This window comes from Cetorhinus maximus, chromosome 4, assembly GCF_964194155.1.
Source record: "Cetorhinus maximus chromosome 4, sCetMax3.hap1.1, whole genome shotgun sequence".
Taxonomy (NCBI): domain Eukaryota; kingdom Metazoa; phylum Chordata; class Chondrichthyes; order Lamniformes; family Cetorhinidae; genus Cetorhinus; species Cetorhinus maximus.
In genome coordinates this window covers 102,787,945-102,805,880 of record NC_135882.1, presented here as the reverse complement: position 1 = coordinate 102,805,880, position 17,936 = coordinate 102,787,945, and the positions used below count along the sequence as shown (strand labels likewise).

Here is a 17,936-nt window from a genome sequence, read left to right as displayed (position 1 = left end):
GCTCCCACATGCAGCAGCCTTGACACATCACCTGTCCTCCATCCTTAATGTGTTTTAAATAATTACTTCATTATATTAATCACTTATTTATGTTGCTTTTTTATATATTCTACTAACTTTACCACCAACCTATATACTATTTTAAACCTTAGGAATAGAATAGATCTCAGCCATTCACCAGGTACGCAACAAACATTTCGCTCCTTTCCCTGTAGTAGAGCAAGAACCAATTCCTACAGGGTGAGAAAGATATAAAAAGGAAACCAACACCTCCTTCCCCTCCTTCACCCAACTCCCCCTCTCACCAAACTCCCAAATCTGTACTCAGTTTACTCAGCTGCACTCATTTGCATCACTATATATAAATGGCAGTTGCTGTTAAGATGACATATTATAGCCAACATTGTAAAGGTAGATGGGTTGATTTTTGTATAGATCCTGTTCATCATTGTGAATTTTCACAGCTCGTTCTTTCTACGTCCTCAATGACTGTCACACTGAAATACTCAATTTGTGAGATCAGCTTTCCAGCACATTAAAAAACAAAGGACAATAAATTAATGATTATCAGGAGTTTCAACATCCAATTTGCTATAGAATTTTCATTTTTAACACTTGGCCTGTGACAGTCAAAATATGAAAGTTTTTATGTAATTGCCAATTTTGGGGTCAAGATTTTTTAGCAGGCGGAAGGGATTTTTGATATCAGTTTGGATAGCAGATGGATATTCTGTTGTGTTGCTATGGTTACAGTAATTATTTAATTATGTATGCCAGGATTTTGGACTAATAAAAGCTGAAATTGTACAGTTGTAAAATTTTATCTCCAAAATCCACCCTCAGAACAAAATGTCAACCGCCCCAACAGGAGCTACTGTTCCAAGAAATATACTCATTGAAAAGAAGAAAATAATACAAGTTCACTAATTATAAACATACGCAGTATGGGTATGCTGGGAAACAGCAGCAATGAATATCAGAATTACCATCAAATCCAGCATGACCAGTGCATGATTTTTTAAAAAATTCATTCATGGGATGTGGGCGTCACTGGCTGGGCCAGCATTTATTGCCCATCCCTAGTTGCCCTTGCGAAGATTGTGGTGAGCTGCCTTCTTGAATCGCTGCAGTCCATGTGGTGTAGGTACACCCACAGTGCTGTTAAGAAGGGAGCTCCAGGATTTTGATCCAGCGACAGTGAAGGAATGGCAATACATTTTCCAAGTCAGGATGGTGAGTGACTTGGAGGAACTTCCAGTTGGTGGTATTCCCATCTATCTGCTGCCCTTGTCCTTCTAGATGGTAGTGGTTGTAGGTTTGGAAGGTTCTGTCGAAGGAGCCTTGGTGTATTCCTGCAGTGCATCTTGTAGGTGGTACACACTGCTGCTACTGTACATCGGTGATGGAGGGAGTGAATGGTTGTGGATGTGGTTTCAATTTTTGTCCTGGATGGTATCAAGCTTCTTGAGTGTTGTGGGAACAGCACTCATCCAGGGATGAGGGGAGTATTCCATCACACTCCTGACTTGTGCCTTGTAGATGGTGGACAGACTTTGGGGAGTCAAGAGGTGAGTTACACTTCACACGATTCCTAGCCTCTGACCTGCTCTTGTAGCTACAGTATTTATATGGCTAGTCCAGTTCAGTTTCTGGTCAATGGGAACCCCAGGATGTTGATAGTGAGGGATTCAGTGATGGTACTGCCATTGAACATCAGGGGGCGATGATTGGGTTCTCTCTTGTTCGAGATGGTCATTCCCTGACACTTGTGTAGCGCAGATGTTACTTGCCACTTGTCAGCCCAAGCCTGGATATTGTCCAGGTCTCGCTGCATTTGGACATGGACTGCTTCAGTATCTGAGGAGCCGTGAATGGTGCCGAACATTGTAATCATGAGTGAACATCCCCACTTCTGACTTTATGTTGGAAGGCCATTGATGAAGCAGCTGAAGATGGTTGGGCCGAGGACACTAGCAGATGAAGAAAGGCTAACCCATATTGGGGTTATTTCCTGCAATGAATAATTGGTAGTAGCTGTCAAAATAGAAACAAAAGCTATTCCTCTCTCTTAGAATTGTACTGTTCTTATAACAGGCCTTCCGGTATCTGACTACAGAAAGCAAGTGGTAAACTATGATTGTAATCTAATTATTATATGTTACCCAGGCCTCACTCCCATAATTTTGGTCATCCCTCAAAACCTTTATTAGATTACAGCCTTGTAACTTGGCCTCAATTATCAAAATAAATAAACATTGTTGCACCATCAACACATTAATATACTGTAATCTAGCTTCTTAGCTCCAAAGGGGCTGATTGTTTTCATAATAACAGTAAATTATCTGATAGATCTGCTCCCATTCTTTGGTTAGAAACTCTGTCATGTATTTTGGGGATTGGAATATAATCAAGATTGTTTAGGGATAATATTCACCTTCAACGCTTGGATGATAAATGAGTGAAGCAGTTCACTCACCCGATTGCACTTGATTGGATATACCCGATTTTTATTTTTGTTCAAACCAATTGAATGAAAATTGGGCGGGTCCTATATTGAACAGGTGATCTGCTTCACCGGTGTACCAGCCAAGCAACAAAGGTGAAAATGATCCCTTTTTGACTTGGAAGAAAAATCTGTTCGCATAGCGCACATTGAAGAATACCACGCAGGCCACCTCAGCTGCATAGATACCGCCTTGCAGTGCTGCCTTTCCCCAGGATATCAACAACAACTTGTATTTATATAGCACCTTTAATTTAATGAAACGTCCCAAGGCGTTTCACAAGAACATTATAAAACAAAGTGTGACACCAAGCCACATAAAGAGATATTAGGTCAGGTGATCAAAGAGGTAGGTTTTAAGGAGCATCTTAAAGATAGAAAGTGATGTAGAGAGGCAGAGAGGTGTAGCGAGGGAATTCCAGAGCTTGAGGCCTCGGCAACTGAAGGCACGGTCAACAATGTTCGAGAAATTATGATTGGGAGGTAAATCAACGCATCTTCCGTGAATTAATTTCCTCTCCTTAGGCTTGTTGGCAGACTGCACAGTAAATCATTACAACAAAAAAGGAAAATATACAAGAATTCTGAGGGTTTTTTGCTAATACTAAACAGAAGTAATTAAAGTTCAAACACATTTTATACATAGTGTTGTTAAAAACTGGTCAGAACATGCACCAGCTGCCATTCACCTCACTGGCTTCAACCAAATAATGGGAACAATGATAGCCAGCATTGTGACCTGCTTAGTAATTTTAGAGGGAGGTTTCTACTAAATTATCCTGTCCAGTTTAGTTTAAACCTAAGGTAATAATTATCACGCAGTGGCTTATTTTTACAGTAACAGCACATAACATCCACCTTTTGAGAAACTGGTGCGATATAAATTTTATATTTTTCTAATATATTAGTACATCTCCTGTGATGCTGCTTATAAATATTTATTTTTTGAATTTAGAATGGAGTACACCTCAACAAATTATAAATCACATCCGGTTATCTCTCAGGTTAAACCTCTCTGACATGAGCATACAATTCTAGGAATAATTTATTTTAACATTCGTAATAAACATTTGAGCCTACAACTCCTGCTTCAAGTGTAGTATCTTGCTTCTTGAAACCTGTTAGCTGTAAAATAAGTTGATGTTTTTCTGGAGGATGAAGGATTATAATGGCGAAAGAATTCTTTTTGGTGCCTACCACACTAATTCCATTTGATTCGGATTTATGCGTGCCACCTCATTATTCCCAGCCCTGTGAATGAAACACATCAAGCCAATCAAATATGATCCTACAAATTGACTTTTGTTTACAAGATCAATAAATGTTATTTTTGTATGCTTCAGGTAAACAGGCCAATTCTTCACTGTGGCGTTACTATTGTGTTAGTGTAAGAAAAAAAAACTTTAAGGATTCAACTTTTAGTGAGATTTGCTTTTGCACTCTCCTATGGTCTCAACAAAGAATTTCAGAGAATAGCTGAGCCATACACACCTGGATCTCTGCAGAGATAGTTAACATACGAGTTCATTATGGATTCTACAATTATATTCAGCACTATTGAATTAGGGCTGGAAAAAAAATCAGCCAGGGTTCCTGCTCCTATGATAAAAGCAAAAAACTGCAGATGCTGGAAATCCAAAACAAAAACAAAAATACCTGGAAAAACTCAGCAGGTCTGGCAGCATCTGCGGAGAGGAGCACAGTTAACGTTTCGAGTCCACATGACTCTTCAACAGAACTAAGGAAAAATAGAAAAGGGGTGAAATATAAGCTGCTTTAAGGGGGGGGTGGTGGGACAAGAAGAGCTGGATAGAGGGCCAGTGATAGGTGGAGATAACCAAAAGATGTCACAGACAAAAGGAAAAAGAGGTGTTGAAGGTGGTGATATTATCTAAAGGAATGTGCTAATTAAGGGTAGAAAGCAGGACGAGCAAGGTACAGATAGCCCAAGTGGGGGTGGGGTGGGGTGAAGGAATCGAAAAAGGCTAAAAGGTAGCTATAAAACAATGAATGGAAATACATTTAAAAATAATGGAAATAGGTGGGAAAAGAAAAATCTATATAAATTATTGGAAAAAACAAAAAGGAGGGGGAGATTTGGAAAGGCGGTGGGGATGAAGGAGACAGTTCATGATCTAAAATTGTTGAACTCACTTATCAGTCCGGAAGGCTGTAAAGTGCCTAGTTGGAAGATGAGTTGCTGTTCCTCCAGCTGGCGTTGAGCTTCACTGGAACAATGCAGCAAGCCAAGGACGGACATGTGGGCATGAGAGCAGGGTGGAGTGTTGAAATGGCAAGCAACAGGGAGGTCTGGGTAATGTTTGCGGACAGACCGAAGGTGTTCTGCAAAGCGGTCACCCAGTCTGCGTTTGGTCTCTCCAATGTAGAGGAATCCGCATTGGGAGCAACGAATGCAGTAGACTAAATTGAGGGAAGTGCAAGTGAAATGCTGCTTCACTTGAAAGGAGTGTTTGGGCCCTTGGACGGTGAGGAGAAGGGAAGTAAAGGGGCAGGTGTTGCATCTTCTGCGGTTGCATGGGAAGGTACTGTGGGAGGGGGTTGAGGTGTAGGGAGTGATGGAGGAGTGGACCAGGGTGTCACGGAGGGAATGATCCCTACGGAATGCCGCCAGGGGGGGTGAAGGGAAGATGTGTATGGTGGTGGTATCATGCTGGAGTTGGCGGAAATGGCGGAGGATGATCCTTTGAATGTGGAGGCTGGTGGGGTGATAAGTGAGGACAAGGGGGACCCTATCATGTTTCTGGGAGGGAGAAGAAGGTGTGAGGGCGGATGCGCAGGAAATGGGCCGGACACGGTTGAGGGCCCTGTCAACCAACGTGGGTGGAAAACCTCGGTTAAGGAAGAAGGAGGACATGTCAGAGGAACTGTTTTTGAAAGTGGCATCATCAGAACAGATGCGACGGAGGCGAAGGAACTGAGAGAACGGGATGGAGTCCTTACAGGAAGTGGGGTGTGAGGAGCTGTAGTCGAGGTAGCTGTGGGAGTCGGTAGGCTTGTAATGAATATTGGTGGACAGTCTGTCACCAGAAATTGAGACAGAGAGGTCAAGGAAAGGAAGGGAAGTGTCAGAGATGGACCATGTGAAAATGATGGAGGAGTGGAAATTGGAAGCAAAGTTAATAAATTCTTCCAGGTCCAGACGAGAGCATGAAGCAGCACCGAAGTAATCATCGATGTACCGGAGAAAGAGTTGTGGGAAGGGGCCAGAGTAGGACTGGAACAAGGAATGTTCCACATACTCCATAAAGAGACAGGCATAGCTGGGGCCCATGCGGGTACCCATAGCCACACCTTTTATTTGGAGGAAGTGAGAGGAGTTTAAGGAGAAATTGTTCAGTGAGAGAACAAGTTCAGCCAGACGGAGGAGAGTGGTAGTGGATGGGGATTGTTCGGGCCTCTGTTCGAGGAAGAAGCGGAGAGCCATCAGACCATCCCGGTGGGGGATGGAGGTGTAGAGGGATTGGACATCCATGGTGAAGAGGAGGCGATTGGGGTCAGGGAACTGGAAATTGTTGATATGATGTAGGGTGTCAGAAGAATCACAGATGTAGGTGGGAAGGGACTGGACAAGGGGAGAGAGAATGGAGTCAAGATAGCAAGAAATGAGTTCCTTCAATTCCAGATCATTTGTGTATAAATGGAAATGAGTGTGGCCCCCACACAGTCTTCCGTGAAATCTGACTTATCATGCCTCCCCATAGCTTTGTTTTACATGGCACCCAACTGCAATAGAGAACTCATTATAGCGTGACATGGAATATAAAGAAGTCTTTCACACGGTTCTTTGGTTAGTAATGAAAGCGTTAAAAGGCTGCTTTTACCCTTGATGAGAGACCCAATTATTGATTAGAATAGATAAGTGCAGGAATGCTCAGAACATTTAGCCATTGTTGGGACAGTCATTCCATTTTATGTACAGTTCCATCACATTTTGCTGATTTTGTGGGAATAAAGTAGGTCCTCGCTTCATGTTGTAGTTGGATTCCTGAAAAGTGCAACCTAAAATCAACCAATGGTAAACAAATCAGATTTTCCCATTTTAACCAATGTTGAAGCTGTAGTTGGGTTCTGTAGGATCTTTTCCTTCAGAAAAAAACATTAAAATATTATATCCTGTAAGTTAAAATACTTTACATTGCTAAATTCCTATATTTATAAATGAAATAACTTCTAAAATAAAATAAATTTAAAAACAAAAGAAATATGATTGACTCTATCTATTTAACTCTGGCTCATTGCCTCTGCTGCCCGCTACCGCATTCCCGCCCGACGACTTGCCCTCCCGCCAACTCGTCCACTCTTCAGCCTCCTCTCCGGCTTGCCGACTCTCCCACTTGACGTCCCTCCAGCTTGCTGACTCTCTGGCTCACTGCCTTTCAGGCTCTCCACTTCTCTGGGCTGCTGCTTCTCTAGCATGCCGACTCTCCCTCTCACCACCTCTCCAGCTCACTGCATCTCCCAGTTGCTGTCTCTGCGGCTCACTAACTTCCTCCTCCCCAACACTCCAGTTCCCCACCTCTTTGGTTCACTGCCTTCCTACTCCCATATCCTCCCAATTGCCACCGAGCACGCTTGCCGACCCTCCCTTTTGTTAACCCTCCCTCTCATTGACTCTCCCTCGCGTTGACCCTCTCATCAAATCTCCGTCTTGCCACCTCTCCTGCTTGCCGCTTCCCTCTCCCGAACACTCACTATAAGCAAGGGCTAGTGAAATGAGTGGCGAGAGGCAGGAAGAGCAGCTTTGAGTTGCAGGGTTGCATAGGTAAGCCGCAAACTGAGAGGCAGCAAGTGGGAGGGTTGGTGAGAGAGAGGGTCGGCAATGATTGAGAGAGTGAGTGAGAGGGGAAGTCAGCAATGACTGGGGGGTGTTGGCAAGAGGGAGGGTCACCAGCGACAAGGAGAGTGAGAGAGATAGAAGGTCGACAACAACCGAGAGGGTTGGTGAGAGGATGGGTCAGTAGCATGTGGGCAGGTCTGCAAGAGGGAAGGTCGCATAGAGAGAAGGTTGGCAGCGACTGGGAGGGTCAGAAGCAGGTGATGCCACACAAAAATGGTGCCACTTGGGTCACGTGACCCTTAGTCAGCTCCAGCAAAACAATATTAATATAAAACTCCCGATGCTAAACACGATTACAGGTCCTATTAACTAATGTTAAAGCAAAACGACTTAAAACAGAGCAACTCAAAATGGGGACTTACTGTGGCATTATAATGCTTCTGGATAGTTTAAATGTAAATGTAAGTGCAGTGCCAATTGCAGTGCTACCAGTACTTTCATTTGTATTTGGGTACCATAAGCAGCATGCCAAAGTGACTCACTACTCAGGTCTGTGGCAGTCAAGCATAAATGAAATCAAGCAGTCATTTGGAAACCCTAACATGCTGTGTTTCTTTGAGGCTGATTTTAGACCAAGTAAATGGAGAACATCTATGAGAGACATTTCCCATCAGAGAAAGAGAGGAAACATTTTTTAGATTAAGAATACTTAATATTAATATTCCAAGTAAAGGTTGGGCAGGCATTAGTGCTACAACTATTAGTGCTAGTGATACAACAACAGTATTGTTAAGAGAAAAAGCAAACAGAAAGGCTTGAATTAAGATCAATGGCTTTCTGACAAAACTGAAGAAAATCCTTTTATGTTATTAATAGGCACTAAAGCAGCAGCAGAAGAGGAGGATCGGTGTTTCTATGATGATGAACAAGGCCATTCCTTGTGTCGTACTGACACCACTAAAAGTATCAGATGAGCACTCAGAATCGCCACCTGGTAAGAAGCAATTCTGAATAAATCCATTACCATACAATTGACTTTTCTATGGGTGAAGCTCATCAAATAAGATTGAGATGACAGTCTGGAAGCATCTGAGAACGGTGGCCCAAAATTCAAAATGCCAGCTATTTGAGCTTCTCTGGTAGCAGTATTAGCTGCCATTGAAGCTATCAAAACTGTCACCAGAGGCTCCATCTTAGTGGGTGCCACTGTCATCCATGGAGCTAATTGCTCAGGCCATGTTGGACAGAATGGATTTCATGCCCTATGCAGAGCCTTGACAGAATTGAAGCTGCAATCTTCTGTGCTGTGACATTATGGGCAAGTTTGCTGATGGACTGTCCAGTGCACTCAGCATTTTCTGGTGTAGGCTATTCAACCACTTTTGATAACCTGGTCCCTCAGAGTCTGCTGAAGCGTAAGGCATGGAAACCATACTGCCCAGCTGTGGACTTGAGAAGTTGGAATTGTTCTCCTCAAAGCATAACAGGTTAAGGAGAAATTTAGTAGAAGCCTTCATCGAATCAGATACCAGCACAGCACAGAAGGAGGCCATATGGTGCATTGTCCCTATAGCAGCTCTTTAAAAGAACTACCCACTTTGTCCTACTCCCCTGCTCTTTCCCTATAGTCCTGCATTTTTTTCCCTTCTCAAGTATTTATCCACTTACCTTTTGAAAATTATTATTGAATATGCTTCCACTGCACTTTCATGCTACATGTTCCAGATCAGAACAACTCGCTAAGGAAGAATGTTTTTTCTCATGTCATCTTTGGTTCTTGTGCCAATTAAATTAACTTTGTGTCTTCAGATTACTGATGCTTCTAACATTAGTTTCTCTATGTTTACTGTATCAAAACCTTTTAAGATTTTGAACATCTCTATGAGATCACCACTTAACCTTTCCTGCTCCAAGGAGAAAAACCTCAGTTTCTCTAGTCACTCCACTTAACAAAGGTCTTTCATCCCTGATACCATTCTAGCAAATCTCCTCTGTACCCCCTTGACATTTTTCCCATAGAGTAGTGCCTCAGAATTCAACAGAATACTCCAGCAGAAGCCTAACCAATGTTCTATAAACCTTTAGTAAAACTTCCTTGCTTTTGTATATTTATAAAATTATGGATCCCATATGCTTTTTAACAGCCTTCTCAGTTTGCCTGGCTACCTTCAAAGACTTGTTTATGTACTGCCCCAGGTCTCTCTACTCCTGCTGTGATGGATTATAATTGGGATAATCCCGGATTAGGCATACCTCTCAGATGATCTATCTTAACTTCAGGTTCAGATGAATTCCTCCAGATTGCATCCCCTTTAAAACTGTACAATTTAGTTTATATTGTCTCTCCTCAGTCTTCTACAAAATGAATCACTTCTCATTTCTCTGTGCTAAATTTCATCTGTCCATTTCACTAGTCTATGTTCTCCTGAAGTCTGTTACTCTCCTCCTCAGTGGTTTATTACATTTCTGATTTTTGTGTTATCTGAAAACTTTGAAATTATGCCCTTTATACCAAACTCCAGGTCATTAATATATAACAAAAAGACTAGTGATCCCAACACTGACCTTTGGGGGACACCACTGCGTACTTTCTTCCAGTATGAAAAGCAACTGTTCACTACAACTCTCTGCTTTCTGTCCTTTCCCCATCATGGAAATGTGTTTAATCTGTACCCAAGCTAAAACCTCTCTGAAGGGTTTCCATTGCTCATTTACCTGCCAGTTTTTGACTCCAATCCAACTGGGCAAGATATAATTTTTAACTCATTGACTTCTCCAGTTAAATATTTCTAACTTGAATTTTCCCTTGTCCTTTTCCATGACTACTCCAAACCCAATTATATTGTGATCAGTGTTTCCCAAATGCTTTCCCATATACAAAATGCTCCCTGAACTAGATCCAACAATATTTCCTACCTTGGTGGACTAGAAACATAAGAATTAAGAAAATTCTCTTGTACATACTTCAGGAATTCAAAATCTTGATGGGTTTTGAAAGAGTAAATAAGGAGAAACAGCTTCCAGTGGCAGAAGGGTTGGTAACCAGGGGACACATTTAAGGTAACTGGCAACAAAATTAGAGGCAAGATTTATGCAGTGATTTGTTGTGACCTTGAATACACTGCTTGAAAGAGTGATAGAAGCAGATTCAATAATAACTTTCAGAAGGGAATTAGATAAATACTTGAAGGAAAACACTTTGCCGGGAGAGGGCAGAGCAGTGGAAGAAAATTGTAGAGCTTTTTGAAAGAGTTGGAACAAGCAAAATGGGCCAAATTGCCTCTGGTTTGTGTCATTCTATGATTCTATCTCCACCCCCAGTGATCTAGCACCTGTGGTATCCAATTTCCTGCCCTAGTTTCTGTACTCTCATAGCCAATGATTCACCATTTGAGATTCCCTCCTCCAGCCTAGCCTCTAAAGTACGCATAGTGCCTCCATCTAAGTTGGAGCATACAAGGGGAAAATTGAGTAAGGTGCGTCTTCAGCTTTGCCATCCTCCTCTTTCTAAAGTTACAGGGGTGTTGCCACATTCTTAGCACCATAAGTTAAAGACAGGGATGATGTAGATGTAAAGAGATTACTTAACTTGAATCCACAGCTTTTTGATTCAGAGGCAAAAATGCTATCACTGAACCAATACAACTAACATGTTAGACAACTTAACTAAGGTAAAACTCAGAATGGGGCCAATTAGCTCAGTTGGTGAGATGGCTAGCACATAGATCAGATTAACACCAAAGCTCAGGGTTTGATCTTGCTGAGATAGGTTTGAGGCCTGCCTCCTCACCCTAGCCATAGTAAAAAAATCTTTTACTATATGGTTTTTGCCATGGTTCGGACCTGTCTTTGGCAGAGAACTGAAGAAGAAACCCAGAATATTACTTCAAATTAAATGGAGAAAGTAGGCTCAGAGTATAAAAATGTAAATACAAAGTAAATTTTAGATAGTCAATTCTCTTTTGGGAGTGCATAGAGGAACTTAAAAGGTTATCCTTTAGATGAATCAGAATTAAGTGTCAGGTTACAACTGGAACAGGGAATGTGAAGTAGTTCAAACCCCATTTTAAAGTCACACCTGCTGTCCTTTTGTTATGATACTTTTTTTAATAATATTATTAGTTATATAGTTAAATGGCAAAAGTAGTTTGGGAAGCAGAGAAGTAAAGTTGGTTGGAGGATTATCTTTACAGTATATACAGACTGCAGAGCTAGATTATGTACAATTGTTGCAGCAACACTGACGGGAGAGTGCAATTACACTGGAAAACTTGTCAATTTCCATTATAAATGTGGACATAGGAATTGGTGAGGTTCATAGGAATGGGTGACAAAAATTTCCCCACAGGAAATAAGATTTTGTAGACTAAAGGCAATTAGATAGCTAGATAGATGATGGTTTATTGAAAAATCATCATGGTAGTAGGTAATGAATTGTGATGTCGACACAAATAAAACAAGTCATCATAATTCATAACATAGCTACAGACAACAGCTAACATAAAAATTAAAAATAAAATAATAATAGGAATGCACAATTATGATCATTTCAGCATACAGGCAGTCCTCAACTTTACGATGTTCGAGTTATGACGAACAGCACTTATATTTAAAATTGACAAAAATAAAAATAGCTGCAAAAACTCAGTAGGTCTGACAGCATCTGCAGAGAGGAATACAGTTAACGTTTCGAGTCCATATGACTCTTCATCAGAACTGAGGAAAAATAGAAATGAGGTGAAATATGTGCTGGTTGAGGGGGGTAGGATAGGTAGAGCTGGATAGAGGGCCAGTGATAGGTGGAGGCAAAGAAGAGATTGCCAAAGATGTCATAGACAAAAGGACAAAGGGGTGTCGACGGTGATGATATTAGCTAAGGAATATGCTAATGGTGACATTAAGGGTAGAAAGCAGGACGAGCAAGTAACAGATAGCCCTGGTGGGGGTGGGGTGAGGGTAGGGATCAAAACAGGCTAAAAGGTGGAGATGAAACAATGGATGGGAATACATTTAAAAATAGTGGAAATAGGTGGGAAAAGAAAAATATGTTTAAAAAATATAAATAATTAGAAAAAGGGGGATCGGAAAGCGGGTGGGGATGGATGAGAGAGTTCATGATCTGAAGTTGTCGAGCTCAATATTAAGTCCGGCGGGCTGTAAAGTGCCTAGTTGGAAGATGAGGTGCTGTTCCTCCAGATTGCGTTGAGCTTCACTGGAACATTGCAGCAGGCTAAGGACAGACATGTGGGCATGAGAGCAGGGTGGTGTGTTGAAATGGCAAGCGACAGGGAGGTCTGGGTCATGCTTGCGGACAGACCGAAGATGTTCCGCAAAGTGGTCACCCTGTCTGCGTTTGGTCTCTCCAATGTAGAGGAATCCGCATTGGGAGCAACGAATGCAGTAGATTAAATTGAGGGAAGTGCAAGTGAAGTGCTGCTTCACTTGAAAGGTGTGTTTGGGCCCTTGGATGGTGAGGAGGGGGGAAGTAAAGGGGCAGGTGTTGCACCTTCTGCGGTTGCATGGGAAGGTGCCGTGGGAGGGGGTTGAGGTGTAGGGGGTGATGGAGGAGTGGACCAGGGTGTCCTGGAGGGAACGAACCCTGCGGAATGCCACCGGTGGGGGGGTGTGGGGATGAAGGGAAGATGTGTTTGGTGATGGCATCATGCTGGAGTTGGCGGAAATGGCGGAGGATGATCCTTTGAATGCGGAGGCTGGTGGGGTGATAAGTGAGGGCAAGGGGGACCCTATCATAGTTCTGGGAGGGAGAGGAAGGTGTGAGGGCAGATGCGCATAAGACGGGCTGGACACTTTTGACGTTACAATGTCGGTTTTGACTTTACGATGCCACGCCAGCCCCAAAAGCAATTTGACTTCCGGCAGAGCTCTGAATGCTTCGGGACAAACATTTAAAACCCGTGGGAATTGAGGTCGTGATTTGCCAGTAAAAATGTGACCATGTCCCGCTGAAGGCTCTCCCACTGATTACAGTGGGATTCTGATGCCTACGGCCTGATGCCAATCATCCCAGAACGCTGCACCTGATGGTTCTGTGCAACCCACTGGCCCTAGCCGGGCTCAAGTGTCATCCAATGCTGCCAAAGCCAAGTAGGCCGGACCTCAGGCAGCTATCTGGGAGAGGTCTGAATTCACGGGGTCGAAGCAGAAAACACACAGGGATGGAGGTCACACTTCATACGGAACAATGTTCACCAGGGCCGGGGACACGGATTCCCATTCATAAAAACGTTTGGAGACTGAGCCCAAAAAGACCCGTTATCACCCAATAAAAATCCAAAAAATGGGTTAAAAAGTGTGAAATTATTAACCATAATATTAAGTTGGGAAGGAGAAATGGGTAACTAGTAGACAAGGCATCGGGCCTTGGTTCACGACCCAATCCCCCATCGGTTCCGACTTACGATGTTTCGAATTATGACGCAGTTTTCAGGAACCTCAGCCAGTCTGAGGACTGCCAAATAATTACAACATTAATTTACAGAATAGAAATGAAAAGATTAATGTACTCTACATTACGTATTTAAACCCATATGTTGTCAGGTTGAGTTCATTAAATTCTCAATCATTTACATACTGTTTATGAGTTTTATAAAGTAGGGGATTGGCTGCGATATGATACGATGTACATGCACCTTTAAAGGTGCGTCTCTTAAACTGCTGTCAATCACTGCCACCTTTACAGGATGCGATTAGTCTCATGACTTATAATCAGTCTGCAAACAGCAGCAGTAGAGATTAGATGTACTATACATAGTCTCCCAGTTAACTCTATTTGCATATTGTCGCATCTTCAAATAAAGAACCCATATTATTATATTACCGAGCACTGTTATGTGATTGGTATGTTTATGTTGAAGAGAAGAATGTAACATGATGGCAGCACGGTTTTGAAGATTTGACTGAGCAGAAGTCCCGTCTTCACATTGAGAATACCGTCCATCATGTTGTGTGGCACTATCACCGTGCTAAATGGGATAGATTTCGAACAGATCTAGCAACTCAAGACAGGGAAACCATAAGGTGCTGTGGGCTATCAGCAGCAGCAGAATTGTACTGAACCACAATCTGTAACCTCATGACCCAGCATATCCCCCACTCTACCACTACCACCAAGGTAATCCACCAGGGGATCAACCCTGGTTCAGTGAAGAGTGCAGGAGGGCATGCCAGGAGCAGCACCAGGCATACCTAAAAATGAGGTGTCAATCTGATGAAGCTATAACACAGGACTACTCAAATGCCAAACAGCATAAGCAGCAAGTGATAGCCAGAGCCAAGCGATTCCACAACCAATGGAGCAGATCTAAGCTCTGCAGTCCTGCCACATCTAGCCGTGAACTGTGGTAGACAATTAAACAACTCACTGGAGGAGGAGACTCCACAAATAGCCCCATCATCAATGATGGGGGAGTCCAGCACGTCAGTGCAAAAGATAAGGCTGAAACATTTGCTACAATCATCAGCCAGAAATGCTAAGTGGATGATCCATCTCAGCCTCCTCTGGATCACAGATGCCAGTCTTCAGCCAATCCAATTTGCTTCATGTTATATCAAGAAATGGCTGAAGGCCATTTACACTGCAAAGGCTAAGGACCCTGACAATATTTCGGCAAAAGGAGTGAAGATTTCTGATCCAGAATTTGCCGTGCCCCTAGCCAAGCTGTTCCAGTACAGCTACAACACTGGCATCTGCCCGGCAATGTGGAAAGTTACCCAGATATGTCCTGTACACAAAAAGGACAAATCCAACCTGGAAAATTACCACCCCATCAGTCTACTCTCGATCATCAGTAAAGCAATGGAAGGGTTCATCAACAGTGCTATCAAGCGACATTTGCTTAGCAATAACCTGCTCACTGACACTCAGTTTGTGTTCCACCAGGGCCACTCAGCTCCTGACCTCATTACAGCCTTAGTTCAAATATGAACAAAAAAGCTGAACTCCCAAGGTGAGGTGAGAGTGACTGCCCTTGATGACAAGGCCACATTTGGCTGAGTGTGGCATCAAGGAGCCCTAGCAAAACTAGAGTCAATGGGAATAAGGGGGAAAACTCTCCAGTGGTTGGAGCCATACCTAGCACAAAGAAAGATGGTTGTGGTTGTTGGAAGTCAGTCATCTCAGGTCCAGAATATCACTGCAGGAGTTCCTCAGGGTAGTGTCCTAGACCCAACCATCTTCAGCTGTTTCATCAATGACCTTCCTTCCATCATAAGGTCAGAAGTGGAGATGTTCGCTGATGATTGCACAATGTTCAGCACCATTCGCAACTCCTCAGATACTGATGCAGTCTATGTCCAAATGCAGCAAGACTTGGACAACTTACAGGCTTGGGTTGACAAGTGGCAAGTAACATTCACACAAGTGCCAGGCAGTGACCATCTCCAACAAGAGAGAATCTAACCATCGCCCCTTGACATTCAATGGCATTACCATTGTTGAATCCCCCACTATCAACATCCTGGGGGTTACCATTTACCAAAAATGGAACTGGACTAGCCATATAAATACTATGGCTACAAGAGCAAGTCAGAGGCCAGGAATTCTGCGGTGAGTAACTTACCTCTGACTCCCCAAAGCCTGTCCATAATCTACAAGGCACAAGTCAGGAGTGTAAAGGAATACTCTCCCCTTACCTGGATGAGTGCAGTTCCAACAACAGTCAAGAAGCTTCACACCAACCCATCCACAAATATTCACTCCCTCCACCACCAACAAATAGTGGGAGCAGTGTGTACCACCTACAAGACACACTGCATAAAACACACCAAGGCTCCTTAGACAGCACCTTCCAAGCCCACGACCACTACCATCTAGAAGAACAAGGGCAGCAGATACATGGGAACACCACCACCTGGAAGTTCCCCACCAAGTCATGCACCATCCTGGGTGAAAACATTTTTCCTCGCATCACATTTATTCCTTTTGCCAATTAATTTGAATCTGTGCCCTCTAGTTCTTGATGTTCTCTTGATGTTCTCAACATTTTGCCGATGTTGGACGAATTACACAGAACCTGTAGACTCTGACTACCCAGTAGTATTTCTTCATACTTGTGTCCACTTCGCAGTAGTATTTCCACGGTGTAACCTTTGGCATGGTGAAGAGGTCTTTTTGGAATGCTTCTATTGGGTAGATGCTATCACAAGCTTGATTATTCTGCCAGCTACCTCTGCTGCCATGAAGTTGCAATCATGTTCCTTGTCTCTATGTTCTACTTATGAATTGATTAATGATCTCTGTTGGTTGTTGCCTATAAGAGATGAATTCCAGACGGTGTATTCTGAAGTTGAGCCTCACTCGTAAATGATCTTAAAGTGTTGACCATATATTATCTAGATTTTTAAGATGGTTGTTGGACAGACTTAGTGTTCGGCCTGTGGAAACTTTCATTGCCTGCAGCCTGTTAATTGTAATGGTTTGTTTATCTGGCTCGGAAATGTCAAGGTCCAGAAAATACAGATCAACATGTTGTTGGAACAAGGTAAACTCAGATAAGAAGTCCACTGCCTTCCAATTGAGTGTTGGAACTCCCACGCAAACAGCCTTGTGGGTGTACGTACGCCACATAGACTGCAGCGGTTCAAGAAGGTAGCTCACCATCAACTTCTCAAGGGCAATTAGGGATAAGCAATAAATGCTGGCCTAGCCAGTGATGCCCACATCGCTTGAATGACTAAAAAAAATACAAGCCTTAACGCTTCCACATACATCAGAAGAACAAATGGTTTGGAAGTGAAACAACTGTAAAAAAACTCATTGTGTGGAAGTGATTCTGCAGCTCTGTCGGAATCCTACACACCGTACCTTCATTTGGGATCACACTTGCACTAGGCACCAGGTCCTGGTAAGATTGTTCAAATTTGGGAGAGCTTAATCAGTATAAGTCTACATGCTGTGAAGTTTAAACAGGAACATAAATTAAATAGCTGACTCTGGAAAGTCTAACTTTAAGCAGAACTCAAAGATAGGAGAAACTACATTACTGCTGTTTACTGTCCCTACAGGAGGTTAGGGGAAGTTAAAACACAAAAGACTGGGCTTGGAAGAAGAATCCATCCTAACAACTACAAGAAGCCTGTAAAATAGCTTTTTTCACTGATTAACTTTACTTTTGAAGTCTGCAGTACAAATTCACCCCTAAGTCACTGTTTTGTGGGCAGAGCTTAAGAATTAACCGGGGAAAAAACAGAAAGAGCTCAACAGTGTCAGAATTGCAGTCAAGCAGTAACCTATGACCAGCTAAGGCAGTGGCCACTAAAGGTACTGTGAGGGAAAAAATTTTCACCCAGAGGGTGGTTGGAGTCTGGAACAAACTTCCTGAAAGGGTGGTGGAGACAGGTTCGATAGAGGTATTCAAAAGGAAATTGGATTGCTGCCTGAAAAGAGAGAATGTGCAAGGTTACGGGGATAAGGCAGGGCAGTGGGACTAGGTGGAATGCTCTTTCAGAGAGCCAGTGCAGACTCGATCGGCCGAATGGCCTCCTCCTGCACTGTAAAGACACTGTGATACTGTGATACAATAGCCAATACAGGCAAGCCCAGTAAGAAATATAGGGTGTGCAGCCTTATACATATACCAAGAAAATGCCCAGCTTTTAATGCTGTACACAAGGCAG

General features: G+C 42.9%; 1 protein-coding gene across 1 annotated transcript in view; it reads left to right on the top strand.

The window, feature by feature from the left end:
* LOC144680088 (putative Polycomb group protein ASXL3) overlaps positions 1 to 17,936 on the top strand; it is a 350,418-nt gene that overhangs the window by 154,563 nt on the left and 177,919 nt on the right. The window contains exon 6 of the mRNA XM_078541234.1: positions 8,178 to 8,295. Within this exon, the coding sequence (XP_078397360.1) occupies positions 8,178 to 8,295 (118 nt within the window). The remainder of the gene's footprint in view (positions 1 to 8,177; positions 8,296 to 17,936) is intronic.